We start from the raw sequence: 14,913 nt of genomic DNA on the forward strand, positions 1-14,913 counted from the left end.
TGGCCGAGGGAGCTGGCGTACAGCTTCCGGGTCATGTGGCCAGGATGACTAAGCCGCTTCTGGAGAAGCAGAGCAGCGCACGGAAACGCCGTTTACCTTCCCGCCGGAGTGGTACCTATTTATCTACTTGCACTTTGTGCTTTCGAACTGCTAGGTTGGCAGGAGCTGAGACCGAGCAACGGGAGCTCATCCTGTCACAGGGATTCGAACCGCCGACCTTCTGATTGTCAAGTCCTAGGCTCTTCTGTGGTTTAACTCACAGGGCCACCCACGTAGAGTAAAAGTCGCTGTGATTTTCCAAATCAACACACAAAATGTTGTAGGGGGTAGGTAATAATAATAATACTGTAATAATAATAATAATAATAATAATAATAATAATAATAATAATAATAATAATTTTATTTATACCCCGCCCTCCCCAGCCAAGAGTGGGCTCAGGGCAGCTAACAACTGATACAAAAACAAATTGATTGAAATACAACTTAAAAAACAAGATTATAATACAACATTAAAACATTAAAATGCAGCCTCATTTCAATGGAAACTCAAATCAAAAACGTTTTTTGGGGGATGAAAACGTCAAGTCTTCACCAAGGCTAACTATCCAGACTGGTCCTACATTGGCCAGAAAAAAACCAGGGAAGTCCCCAAATAGAAGTTCCATCACAGGAGGAGAAAGGAAAAAAGAAAGAGGGGAAGGGAATCAAGTTGATTCCCAGCCAAAGGCCAGGCGGAACAACTCTGTCTTACAGAGAAATATAGGTAGAAATATAGATACATAAAAGAATGCAAATTTGTCACTGCATCTTTCTGTTTGTTCCCTTAAAGGAGGTAGGTTTCCAAGGGAGTGCTGAGTAATATATTTTTTTTCCGGAAAAGAGAATGCTAGGCCAAATAAGTTTGGAAACCTCTGGTCTACACAGATCAGAATAGCTCACCTGTTCACCTCAGTTTCAGAGTTCTATAATATTATGCATAGCCAGAACCGAGTCCATTCAACCACTACAAAGTCCACATTTATATCTCTAGTTGGAGAAGGGGACGGGATTAAGCACTTACTGATGTTTAAACCAATTTTGATAGAAATCTGAAGAAGAGCGTTTTGAAATGTTTGGTGGTGACTTGACCCCCCTCAGAGCCAGCTGAAGTGAAGTAATGGTATGCTTAAAAAATTATTCCCATGAGTGAGTTGGATACATGCCATTGAAATTTCGCTGTCTGAGGCAGTATGGCTCTACCATTTGCTGGGAATCACAAGTGGGAACAGGGCTGTGGCACTCAGGTCTTTCTTACACGTTTTCCATGGGTGTCTGGTTGGCCACCATGAGAACAGCATGCTAACAGGATCTTTGTCCTGACCCAGCAGGGTTCTTATTAAATCAATGTGCTTGTATGTAACTAGGGCTTGGGACTGGAATTCAGGAAAGAGTTTCATTAAAATTAGTCGTTGGAATCAGAAATAGAACCTGTGTTTCAAAATGAATATTTTGGGTTGCAAATATGCTGGGTTTTTTAAGTTCTGGAAGCCAGTATTGCCACATCCATTAACTATGGAAAACAAAAGTGAAGCCACAGGACGGTGAAAGCAAACCATGCCAATTAATTGCATGCTAATATGTGTAACAGGAAAGATGTTGTAAAATGGAATATTAACATCACTATTTCACAAATGGGCATTTGTATACGCATTTCACTAAAAGGAAGCAAACAGTATGGAAATTAGGAAATCCAGAATAACTGGGGGGCGGGGAGAGATGGGACAGTACTTTCTCCATTATCCTTGAGTTACACTCATGGGAGCAAAAATATCCCATGGTGTTGTCTCACTGGATTGATTCGAGGACGTCAGAAATGATGAGCAACCACCATGCTTTCACTACAAATGGAGTTGTTGCAGTACTCTGTTGCTGTTTGCTGAGGTCGATCAACGGCCATCTTGTGCAGCACTTGCTCCCAGGAACTCCTGTGGCTGTTGTGTAGTTGTCCTTGCAGGTCTCCAGGTCTGCCCCAAAACACCCTGGCCACTGCAGCCAGTGGGAGCACTGCAGCACTTGTGGAAACTTCCTTCCTCAATGCATGGGAACACCAAAAGGCAAAAGGAATGACCACAAACTCAGCTTGCTGGAAGCAAAATGTATGCTGGCCGCAACATCAAGCATAGTAAAGGACTTAGGGAAGAATCACTTTTGGTAACATCCGACAGGAACATTGCCGTGATGTCCCAAACTGGTGGAAGTAGTGGTAGCAGGGGTGTAGGAAGGGGGGGTGCAGGGGGTGCGGTCCGCCGCGGGTGTCATCCATGAGTGGGTGACAAAATGACACACCGCGGGGCCTGGCCTGCAGCATGCCCGAGCCATGCGCCTCTCCTGCAAGTGACACGTGCCTCGGGGCCACGTGCTGCCCGAAATGGCAGCGTGGGGCTTGCGTCCGCTAGGCGGACTCTGTGGGCAGCTCGCCGCAGCACCCCCATGCGCAAATCGCATCACCCCTGTGGGTGGATCGCCCCATCCCCACCGCTCTGGGTGCTGGAGCAGCTAGCTACGCCCCTGGGTGGTAGTAGTAATAATAATAATATTTTTTATTATTATACCCTGCCCACCTGGCTGGGTTTTTCCAGTCACTCTGGGTGGCTTCCAACAGAATAATAATAATAATAATAATAATAATAATAATAATATACTGATAAAACATCTAACATTAAAAACTTTTCCACCCACAAAACAGATCCTCTCTGGATGCAGTCCTTGTCATTCTCACAAAGGAGCAATGCAAATGTATACAGCATTACACTTTTGCACTAAACTGAGAGCAAGAAAAAACACATTTAGTTGAAAAGGGTGGGATTTGTTTGGGATAAGGATGATGCGTAAAGATCAGCATGTACAGCATGCAGAATGTGCTTTAAAATGCAGTGTGTGCACAGACTGAATAAATAGTGGAAGAAAACACACATTCAACAGAATTATTGTGTGCTGTTAATAGTTCAGCACCATTTCAGACCCTTCAAGTGTCCCTATTTTCCAGGGACAGTCCCAGATTTACAGAAGTGGTCTCAGTTTCTGATTTGCTCCTGAAATGTACTGCTTTCCCTTAGGACATCCCTCTTTTCACTGGAGAAATGTTGGAAGGTTTGGAAATAGGACGTTGCTATTTTCATCGGAGAAATGCTGGAGGGGACGTCTCTTTTTTTTCATCGGAGAAATGCTGGAGGGGACGTCTCTTTTTTTTCATCGGAGAAATGTTGGAGTGTAGGCCGGTGGACCCAAGATAGTGGCGGAAAGAAAGAGAGGAAGGCAATCACAGTTATTCTCCTAATTTATTTAAAATTAGGTCCTGGGAGGTAGAGAGAGGTAGGTACATTTGATGAATTAGCTCAGCGCTGGGTTGGCTTCGCTAGCTCCTTGACCCTTTCTGAGCAGTAGGCCTTTTTAGCAGTATCCTTCACAACAAAGGCTTCTGGGTTAAACTGGACAATTTGGGTCGCGGCCCTGCGGGGGGAAGGTAGTCGTCAGTCTAAACAGTGATCTGCGATAAAAATGGATCTGAAGTAATAACAGAACAATCCCACCCTGAAGTTATACCTGCTGGGCGGGGATAGGTAAAGGTAAAGGGACCCCTGACCATTAGGTCCAGACTCTGGGGTTGCGACGCTCATCTCGCTTTATTGGCCGAGGGAGCCGGCGTACAGCTTCCGGGTCATGTGACTAAGCCGCTTCTGGCGAACCAGAGCAGCGCACGGAAACGCCGTTTACCTTACCGCCAGAGTGGTACCTATTTATCTACTTGCACTTTGACGTGCTTTCAAACTGCTAGGTTGGCAGGAGCAGGGCTCCCTCTAGCTGTTTTAGCTTCTGCCTTAGCGGCTATCCCTGGCTTTTGTGGGAGGTGGGGGTAGGGACAGAGCATGGCTCTGTGCCTTCCCCCACCTTCCGCAAAAGCCCCCAAGAGCCGCGCTTCCTTTAAAGATCCGTGCGGAGTGTGTGTGTGACTCTTGGGGGCTTTTCCCCGAGCCACAGACTTGGGGAGCCACACACACACTCCACGCGACTCGTGAAAGGGAGTCCTGAGCAGAGCCTGGGATGCATACAGGCTCTGCTCAGCGCTCCCTTTAAATATTTTTGCAGACGCAATTGATGGACTATATGGAACTGGCTGAAATGACTGGCAGAATCCGAGATTTGGGAGAAGAAATAATGGAAGAGGACTGGAAAAAATTTAAGGACTATTTACAAAAACATTATAAGTTGTATGAATGTTAAGAATTTGCATGATTTGGAAATTTTAGCTTTAGCAACTAGATTCAGTGATCAGGAAATTAAGTTATAAGTAAAAAAAGGTTGAAATTTAAAACTAAATTGTATCTACTTCAGGGTATAAGTTATTGATAAAAGGTATTTTAAATTTCAAAATATAATATTTGAAAGATACAAGTATGATATGAAACAAGGGAATAATTTGCTGGTATGTTTATTGTAAAGAATGCAGGGTGAGGGGGATGTGGGGAAGTCCAGTTGGTAATGTAAAAATGTTTTTGAAAGTTGGATTTTTTATCTTTTCTTTTTTTGTTTCTCTTCTTTTCTTATATGTCTTTTATGTTTCTGACTTTGTAATTGAAAATGTAATAAAAATCTTTATAAAAAAAATTTTTTTTTTTTCCTTGCATCCCCCCTCTAAAAACTAGGTGCACCTTATGGTCAGGTGCGCCTTATGGAGTGAAAAATACGGTAATTCAGGCAAGTTAAAATCTGGGCAGGTGGCAATTATCAGGTTAGAACTGAGAGTGGTTAATATTTGTCAGGATCAACTGTTTCCACTGATCATACAAGGACCTGTGAGCAGGATGGGGGCCTCCTTCAGGCTTATTTTTATACAAAGGAAAGTCAAACTGCATCCTGCCCAAAGCCCTGGCGGAACAGCTCCGTCTGGCAGGCCCTGCAGAAAGATGTCAAATCCCGCAGGACCCTGGTCTCTTGTGGGAGAGCGTTCCACCAGGCCGGAGCCACGGCCAAAAAGGCCCTGGCTCTGGTCGAGGACAGTCTAATTTCCCTAGGGCCTGGGATCTTCAGGGTGCTGTTATTTGCAGGCTGTAAGGTCCTCCGTGGGGCATACCAGAAGAGGTGGTCCCGTAGGTACGAGGGTCCTAGGCCGTATAGGGCTTTAAAGGTTAAAACCAGCAACTTAAACCTGATCCTGTACTCCACCGGGAGCCAGTGCAGCTGGAAATGCACTGGGTGAATGTGATCCCAAGGTGGGGACCCCGTAAGGAGTCTTGCTGCGGCATTCTGCACCCGCTGGAGTTTCTGGGTGAAGCTATGCACCTCAAAGGAAGATGGTAACAGATCCCTTCTTTCCTGACCCACCCCCCGCCTCAAATCTGAGAATCAACCAGACTCTGAGTGCAAGCGAAACATATTCATCGAGTCATCCCAGGAAGTCCCACCTTGCGACAGGCTGGGCAAGTTCACCAAGTCTAGGCGAAGCCACAGCATGTTTTGCCGCTGCTGAGACAGGCCACTCAGGGGGACGGTCAGGGGCACTCCCCGGAGCCAGCGCTTTCGCTCTCGCAAGCTCTATTAACCTTGGACTTGCCACCGCATTCAAGGCAGCCCGGGTCACCTGTGGAACAAAGCAGGAGCGTTTGTTGCTGAACAGCACACAACTGATTATATTCAGTACAGTGGTACCTTGGTCTTCAATCACCTTGGTACTCAAACAACTTGGAACCCAAACACTGCAAACCCGGAAGTAAGCGTTCTGGTTTGCGAACTTTTTTTGGAAGCTGAACGTGCTCCGTTTTGCGAGTTACACTTCCGTTTTGAGTGCCACACTTCCGTTTTGAGTGTTACGTTGAGGTCTGTCTGTTTGTTTTGCGTTTTTGTTTTGCAGCTCTTTTTGTTTTGCTTTTGTGACTGTGTGGAACCCAGTTCAGCTACCGATTGATTGATTGATTGTGTGACTGCAGTACATTGTTTATTGCTTTCATGTTATGGATCAATGGTCTCGTTGGACAGTAAAATTCATGTTTAATTGTTGTTCTAGGGGTTGTTTTTAAACGTCTGGAACGGATTAATCCGTTCTGCATTACTTTCTATGCGAAAATACGCCTTGGTTTTGGAACGCTTTGTTTTTGGAACGGACTTCTGGAACAGACTGAGAACCAAAGTACCACTGTATATTCCTAACAAAACTAGGAGAATATACAGGTGCTTCATCAAAGATTTAGGGTGTCTTTACTCCTCCCCGCCCCGCTCTCCCCATCTCCCAAAAGCAATCCTGAAAAACAAGGCAGGGGCTGAAGTTCAAATCCCAAAGAACCAAAGTAACAGAATTACGTGTCGGATTGGAGCCTCCTTGTATCTGCTGTCATAGCACAAGGTATCTCTCTTCTGTACCGGTTGGGAAATGCTTATGATTCTTGCGGATGCCGAAGCATGCATTGCAGACCTACTAACATGCGTTTCAGGCTACACAGAGCAAACAAAGCAGAAAACAGGAGTCTTTTAATTTTAGGACAGACGTTACAAACAAGAGCAAAGACAAAACACCTCTGTTACGGAAATTACCGGGGGGGGGGCACATCTTTAAATTAAATTAAATATTACAAATATTATGCCTAAATGTATCCTTTCAACTTGACAGCTCAGGTAAGTTAAAGGTAAAGGTACCCCTGCCCGTACGGGCCAGTCTTGACAGACTCTGGGGTTGTGCGCCCATCTCACTTAAGAAGCCGGGGGCCAGCGCTGTCCGAAGACACTTCCGGGTCACGTGGCCAGCGTGACAAAGCTGCTCTGGCGAACCAGAGCCGCACATGGAAACGCCGTTTACCTTCCCGCTAGAAAGCGGTCCCTATTTATCTACTTGCACCCGGGGGTGCTTTCGAACTGCTAGGTTGGCAGGCGCTGGGACCGAACAACGGGAGCACACCCCGCCGCGGGGATTCGAACCGCCGACCTTTCGATCGGCAAGCCCTAGGCGCTGAGGCTTTTACCCACAGAGCCACCCGCGTCCCCTCAGGTAAGTTACCTAGCTTTAAAAAATAACATAAAATCATCTCCTTTCCCAGTTTCCTCCATTCCAAAGCTATTTTCCCCTTGAAAAAGGACTCCAGGAAGTTCCCAGAGGTGACAATTGCAGGGCTCATTGTTAGCTGGGGGGGGTGGGGGGCAAATCGCATCACCTGACTTGCCTCAGGCTCCAGACATGCAAAGGAACTTCTATTGTACTTTTGGGTGATGGGTACTTAAGACATATTTATCTATGCTAATCTTATACCTGTGTCTTGCCGTGCCATGTCTGCTTATGCTAATCTTGTACCAAGGACTTGTCTGGACATGTTTGCCAAGGTTAACCCTTCCCCTTTTGTGACATGTCAGTGATGTAGCAATGATGTAGCAATGATGCTGTACGAACTGTATTCTGGGATATGGTGGGAAAGTTTTAAAAGTCTTTGTTGCCCCATCCTCGGGGTTCAAATTTGCTCTTTGAACCTATTGCGCAATAAACTTTGGTCTACAGCTATTTGCTCCGGTTGGCTGGAATCCTTCCTTTATTCCGCAGGGACCCGTGGGCTCTGCCCGACCAGCTGGGTGACTGAGCAGCCTCGCACCTAGATTTTTCTGTAACAACCTCAAACACATTATTTCATACACTGTAATGCACAAACAACCTCTCAGGTCAGGGACTTGCAGAACACGGTCAAATGTGCACCGGGAGAAGTGGAGCTGGAGTCTGATTTGGGAGAGGGGGTCAGTTCTGCGGGGAACTGTACCAGCCAGGAGGCAAGAGTCAAGAGGCATGGGAAGCTTCAGAGCTGGAGGGTGGAGCACAGGATGGGTCAGAGGAAAAGGTAGGTCAGGCAAGTGAAGGGCCAGGTGCTTCCCCACCATCTCCTGCACAACTGTCTCCCAGAACCAGGAGGGGACTGAAAAGGGAAGAGCAGAGGAAGTTGCCATGCAGGCACAGTCTCCAGCTGCGTGCTCACAGCCCATCAGGGGAAGATACATAAACTGGTAAAGGGCGAGTGCTGCCCTGTTGCTGCAACTGCTCTATAAAGTGCGGACCTGGGAATAGCTGCCTAGACGCTAGCTTGGGTGTGTAGGTTTCCAGAGTTATCTTTGACAATAAAATGTTAACTATCTTCTGGGTACCTTCCTTTAGTGGGGAGTACCCTTGACAACTCAGGACGATGCTCCATTGTTGTTATGCAGCTGTGCCTTTAAAGTGCAGGTTTTTAAAAAAAATAATCACATATTGTCCATGTGGGGAGCCCAATTTGGATCAGGGCTTTTACCCTTTTAGCCCCACTATGACCCAATCCAGATATTCCTCTTCCTCTTTGCACATGTAATTTGCATTCAGGGGAGTCTTTTGATTGCTTAATGACTAGCCTTTTATTTTTATTTGGGGGGCCTGTTAAAGCCACATGGAGGCTGGGCCAACCAATCTGCCTTCTTAGCCTGTTTCTTCCCCGCATGGGGCAAGAGAGAGAAGGGACGTCTGTCCACCCATCTGAAATAAGGGCTGGCATATTCAGCCTCATGACGTGCGAGGAAAGGGAGAGAAGCCATTTTGTCAGTTGGCTTGTATCTCAGGGGCCTACCTTGCCCAGCAATGGGGCGGGGGGGGGGGTGCAGAGGAAGTGTCAATGGCAGATGGCTTGCTCCCTGTCGTGGAAGAGGCAATAGCTGCCTGGGAACAGGTTTGTGCCTCAGAAACTGTCCCTTTTACGTACACACATATTGAGAAAATGGCTTCTTCCACATTCTCTTCAGCTTCCTTGCCCTTTATTGTTGGAAACAGCTATAACTGAGAGCTGCTTCTGCCCACGTCTGCAAAATAGGGAAGAGCCTTGGCAATCCGCTCTGTAGTATTTTTTATCCCATTTTACACATTAGGGTTTGGATTTGATATCCCGCTTTATCACTACCCAAAGGAGTCTCAAAGTGGCTAACATTCTCCTTCCCCTTCCTTCCCCACAACAAACCCTCTGTGAGGTGAGTGGGGCTGAGAGACTTCAGAGAAGTGTGACTGGCCCAAGGTCACCCAGAAGCTGCATGTAGAGGAGCGGGGAATCGAACCCAGTTCCCCAGATTACAAGTCTACAGCTCTTAACCACTACACCACACTGGCTCTCTACTAAAAGGAATAGTCTATGTGTGGCTGCGTAATGTCACCCTGGCGTAAGAAATCTTACGTAACAGGAAGGCTAGCCACCCATTTTAGCTGAACAGAGTGGGAGTGCGTTGCATCAAGAAAGGAAGAGGAAAGAAGGATGAGTCGCAGAATGAAATGAGGTGTTTGGGTGCGTGCTGCTTACATAGAAAGGCCCTGAATCATTTCAGTTCTGCAATCAGCTTGCTGGATAAGGCCATACTATACCGGCATAGGAGCAAACTCCTAGGGGCCATGGGAGCTTTGGCACCCGCAATAAAACATCTGAAAGGGCCGGGCACCGGAAAGTGGATGGGCATTGCCATTCAAATGGTGTGCGTGCATCGTGTCATGTGACTGATTATGGGGGTGGGGCTTACCTGGGCCCCTGCAATATTTCATTCAAGTTGGCACCTCTGCATAAAGGTAAAGGGACCCCTGACCATTAGGTCCAGTCGTGACCGACTCTCGCTTTATTGGCCAAGGGAGCTGGCGTACAGCTTCCGGGTCATGTGGCCAGCATGACTAAGCCGCTTCTGGCAAACCAGAGCAGCGCACAGCGCACAGAAACGCCGTTTACCTTCCCGCCGGAGCGGTACCTATTTATCTACTTGCACTTTGACGTGCTTTCGAATTGCTAGGTTGGCAGGAGCAGGGACCGAGCAACAGGAGATCACCCCGTCGCAGGGATTCGAACCGCCGACCTTCTGACCGGAAAGTCCTAGGCTCTATGGTTTAACCCACAGCGCCACCCACATACCGGTGTTCTATTGTGAGTGTTTTCTTCGCCTTTTTTTTTTTTTTTGGCACAATAGTGTGCTAGTTGTGGACTTATACTGCTTTAGTTTGTTCTGTGATACTTCCCCAGCACAACCACTTTATTGCTGTCTGCAGATGCTACAGCACAACAGAAGGAGGACAAAAATAAACAGAGGACATTTGTGGTAAAGTCAGTGCTTTTTTCTGGGGGTACGCAAGGGGCACTCATACCCCTAAACATTTTGTGAATCTAAGTTTGGCCTCATTGAGGTGCAGTATTTCAATATGAGTAGGAAAATGGGAGTACCCCTAAACATTTTTTCTAAAAGAAAAAAAGCACTGGGTAAAGTTAAGAGGTTTCAGCTAGAAGTGACAGGATATGCACTGACAGGAAATGAAGACGTATGACAGCCACAAAAGGTTTGCAGGCCCTAATAGGATTGTAGGCAAGATTGCCATGAGCAAAAATGGTCACGAATGTACAATAAAATAACGGGACATCTGGAGGGGTCCCTAGAATGGTGGTTCCAGACAATACTTCTAAGAACATTATTTTCCACATTAAAAAATCACAATGCCTGTCCACATGGCAAAGAGGCTTGCTTAAAAAAAATAAAAAGGTCAAGGATGGAAAGCCCCCATAACAATGAAAGTTAAAAGTTCCAGACTCAGCTAGAACTTGTCATCTGGAGGAAACTGCATCCAAGATGGTGTTAAGAGGCTTCTGGCAAAATTAGATTCCCCAGGCAACAGCACAAGGCTGCCACCATTTTCAGCCTCCTTCTCCTCCTTCATTCCTCTTGCATGGGCTGAAAGTTCAGCCAACATCAGCCTCCATATTTCCACATTACCTAACAACAGAGGCTTCCCATTATCCTGGGCCACTTTATCAGAGGGCATGGAGCCCCAAACCAGAAGTGCATTTTTTTTGTAGCTGGTTGGTTATAGTTCACTGTTCGCAAAGGCACCAACTATAGGGGGCCCCTGGGTGCCAGGGCACCCACATTGCAGGGCTCTGACACAACTTCCGGATTTGACCGGAAGTCATGTCGGAGTCCTGACGCAACCTCCTTGGCAACATTCAAGGACATGCCAGGCCTCTGAAAGCGACTTCCGGTATAAACTGAAAGTTGCGTCGGAGGTCTCGCGAGGCCTCGGAAGCGCTGCAGCGGTGCTACCGACGTAACGTGACATCACTACATCACGATGACACGTTACGTCAGGGCGCCATTGGGCACCCATAAGCTGGGGCCCAAGTCAGCGCTCCTAAATGTTTGGATTAAGCTGGTCTTACAAACTCAGAGGAATGGGAGCAACCAGAAACAACAAGCCCACTTGCTGGGCTCAGCTCTTTGAAAACAGTTCAGCTGCAGTGAGGAGGGCAAGCTGAGAGCAACCTTTCCCCAAAGCAGTGGCAGAACCCTGGGGCCTCCTTTGTAGTGCGGAGAAAAGCACAGAAGACTTCACAGGACAGGCAGAGCCTGTGTATGGAAACGCTTGTTGAAATTGTCATTGTTGATGGTGTTCTCTGGTTCAGCATCATCATTGATTACCTCTTTTGGAAAGGAGAAGGATGAGGGCAGGCTTCGCGGATGTGAGAGGTTCAAAATCCTTGGGGAAGCTTCCCAGCAAAGTGCTGCGCTACTGACAGGCCACTGCGGGGAACTGCGGGGCCTGCAAGCAAACACAAACAGGGGACCATTAGCAACTGCCTGGTGACTCCTCACTGCCCCCACAACCCACCCCCCACCAGCGTGTAGCTAGGTGCGAGTTCTATAGCTACCTGACAGAACTGCAACTCATAGATGCGAGTGGCAAGCATAATATTTATATACCATAATGTCTATAGTGTTGCGTGTATTGAAAATGCTCTTTTATATGCGACGCCCAGGGCTTTTTCTAGCCAGAACTCACTGGAACTCAGTTCCGGCATCTCTCAGGTGGGCGCCATTGGCATTATAAGAGAACAAGGGAGGTATTCATGGTGAGTTCCAGCACCTATTTTTCTAGAAAAATAGCACTGGCTACACCTAATATAAAATCAGGGGTGTATTGGGGTGTTGGTACTTCGAGTGTGTGATCCTTTATGACAGGGATGTCCAACAGGTCGATCGCAATCTACTGGTAGATCCCCGGGAGGTTTCGGTAGATCGCAGTCAATCGCTGGTACCCTTTTCTCAGTGGTGGTAAAATAGAATCTGGCCCCGCCCCCTCGCCCTGCCCTCCACAATCTCCCCAAAAGGGGTACATCACTGCCTGTTATTTATTCTGTGAGTAGATCACAGTCTCTTAGGAGTTGGCTGTCCCTGCTTTATGTGAGATGGTTTGTCCACCTTTGGTACCTGCCCTGCAGTCAGCTGTCACCAAGCGACAGTGGCCACACACCAGGAACGACTTTGATTGGCTGGCTAAACCAGGTGAGGGAAACTGATGGGTCTCACACCCTGGGTGAGTTAAGGGCTTCCCCTGCATGCGAAGACAGGCTCCGGTGGATGGAGCAGATGAGACCAGAGAATAAGGTTTCTGCATGTGTAGAGGGAAGGGTGGGGCAGATGGGGCTCGTCAACCTGGGAAGGTAGCCCATCTAGGAAAAATAAAACTCTGATCCTAAACCTTGCAGGATATCTTCGGGAGAAGAAAAGGCTAAGGAGTAAACCCTTCACAAATCTAGAGTGGAGTCCCTAAGACGGTTGGATGACGCCTTGTACACCTCTTTCCATCAACTCCTACAGCCAAGCTGGTGCCAAATGTATTGCTCTGCTTTCTTCTGGATCACATCTGTGAAGCTGAGAGGTGGGTCTTGATTTCTGGGCAGCCCAGGACCTCCATACACACTGCCCAGGCTTGCAAGCCAGGGAGGTGCTAATGCAGTGCTTTGATTTCACTCTCGGAGGCACTGATAATGATCTCCTGAGACAGACCGTTATAACAATAATAATAACAGACAGATATAACAGACGGATGATATTCTAGGGTGCATCAACAGAAGTATTGTACCCCGATCAAGAGGAGTAATAGTCCTACTCTATTCTGCCTTGGTCAGACCACACTGGAGGACTGTGTCCAGTACTAGACACCACAATTAAAGAAGGACATTGACAAGCTGGAACATGTGCAGAGGAGGGCAACCAAGATGATCAAGGGTCTGGAAACAAAGCCTTATGAGGAACGGCTGAGGGAGCTGGGTATGTTAAGCCTGGTAAAGAGGAGACTGAGAGGAGATATGACAGCCATCTTCAAATATCTAAAGGGCTGCCACATGGAGGATGGAGCAAGCTTCTTTTCTCCTGCTCTGGAAGCTAAGACCTGAACCAATGGCTTCAAGTTACAAGAAAGGAGATTCTGACTAAACATCAGGAAGAACTATAATAGCTGTTAAATGGTGGAACGGTCTCTCTTGGAGGGTGGAGGGCTCTCCTTCCTCAGAGGTTAGATGTCCTGGATGCTTTAGTTAAGATTCCTGTATTGCAGGGGGTGTCAACGTGCAGAGGGGCAGGGAAACCAGCTGGCAAGCCCAGCTCGGACGTCTACTTCCATCGGCCCGTGCTCTGACGTAAATCAGCGACCCGAACTTCAAAAGCCTGGGCACGCAATTAGCAGAGTGTACTGCGCACACAGAAGTAGACGTGAGGCGTAAGTCATGCTACAGCAACAAATTTATTAAACATAAATCAGAACAGAGAAACATGTTGTCTCTCTCTCATGTCGTTTCGGAGAGAACAGCAAAAGCTATACACAAACGGAAGTTCCCAGCAAGCTGTGCTGGAATGTAAACAGACATTGACATGCAACAATTCCACATGCCTGTTCCTTAAGGTGGAAAGGAATTCTTAATTTCCATGCACATGATGTGTGATGCTAATTATTTCCCCCTGGACCATAAAGAAGGCTGATCGCCGAAGAATTGATGCTTTTGAATTATGGTGCTGGAGGAGACTCTTGAGAGTCCCATTGACTGCAAGAAGATCAAACCTATCCATTCTGAAGGAAATCAGCCCTGAGTGCTCACTGGAAGGACAGATCCTGAAGCTGAGGCTCCAATACTTTGGCCACCTCATGAGAAGAGAAGACTCCCTGGAAAAGACCCTGATGTTGGGAAAGATTGAGGGCGCAAGGAGAAGGGGACGACAGAGGACGAGATGGTTGGACAGTGTTCTCGAAGCTACCAGCATGAGTTTGACCAAACTGCGGGAGGCAGTGGAAGACAGGAGTGCCTGGCGTGCTCTGGTCCATGGGGTCACAAAGAGTCGGACACGACTAAACGACTAAACAACAACAAAGAGTTAAATGATAACTAATCAGAGGCAGCTACAGGAGAGCTATGAGATTCAGGTGAGGGTCAGATGCCTTGTCAATCCCAGCAGGGATATAAGAGGACGACCCGACCTGCCCAGGCCTCAGGGGTCCCTTCCAATTCTATGATTCTACAACTGCCAACCACAATATAAACGCACCACTACACAACATTGTCCCCTACCCCACAGGGCAGGATAACTTCATGCTCAGGTGTCACATGCGGCCAGAGTCACACACTTTCACTTTCCCAGCCTTGCCCCCTCCTTGGGTGTTTTTGCCTGACTGGAACATGCCCATTAACTCTGCCCATGCTTTGTGCTTGTCTGGCTGAACGAGGATAGAGAGAGCCTTGTGCGAGCATGAAGAAAGCCGCCCCAGGTGCAGAGCTAAAGCTCGCATTCAGCACTCCACCCTCTCTTGCCTTCAGCACGTTGGCCCTGGAAGGCTGCCCAGAAGGGAGGGCGGCTTTTGGGCTGGAAAATGTTCCCCACCCCTGCCATGGGGTGACTGGAAGGACACACAGGCAAGAAAAATCATATAAGTCTCAACCGCATGTTAAAGTTTCTGAAAATGTTTTTGATTTACCGTTGCTTCATCTGCCTCTGTGGCTTTTTCTGCCCCACTCTTCAAGCAAGCATTCACTGCGTAATGCTTGACAGAGCAGTGTTGCCTTCTGGTCCTTGTAAATATGGCTGCTTGCACACT

The 14,913-nt window shown here is 47.5% G+C and overlaps 1 protein-coding gene across 5 annotated transcripts in view; it reads right to left on the reverse strand.

Moving 5' to 3' along the window:
- Positions 1-3,305: 3,305 nt before the first annotated feature.
- The window catches only part of SPMAP2L (sperm microtubule associated protein 2 like), a 30,609-nt gene continuing 19,001 nt past the window's right edge, over positions 3,306-14,913 (reverse strand). For 4 of the 5 annotated variants that reach the window (XM_028712768.2, XM_028712769.2, XM_028712765.2 and 1 more), the window contains 4 exons: positions 11,466-11,586; positions 6,336-6,467; positions 5,444-5,619; positions 3,306-3,491 (listed from right to left, as the gene is read on the reverse strand). In XM_028712768.2, the coding sequence (XP_028568601.2) occupies positions 3,377-3,491; positions 5,444-5,619; positions 6,336-6,467; positions 11,466-11,586 (544 nt within the window). In that variant the 3' untranslated portion in view covers positions 3,306-3,376. The remainder of the gene's footprint in view (positions 3,492-5,443; positions 5,620-6,335; positions 6,468-11,465; positions 11,587-14,913) is intronic. The other variant, XM_028712770.2, reaches the window with a different exon arrangement.

The sequence above is a fragment of the Podarcis muralis genome, chromosome 17 (genome assembly GCF_964188315.1).
Source record: "Podarcis muralis chromosome 17, rPodMur119.hap1.1, whole genome shotgun sequence".
NCBI lineage: Eukaryota > Metazoa > Chordata > Lepidosauria > Squamata > Lacertidae > Podarcis > Podarcis muralis.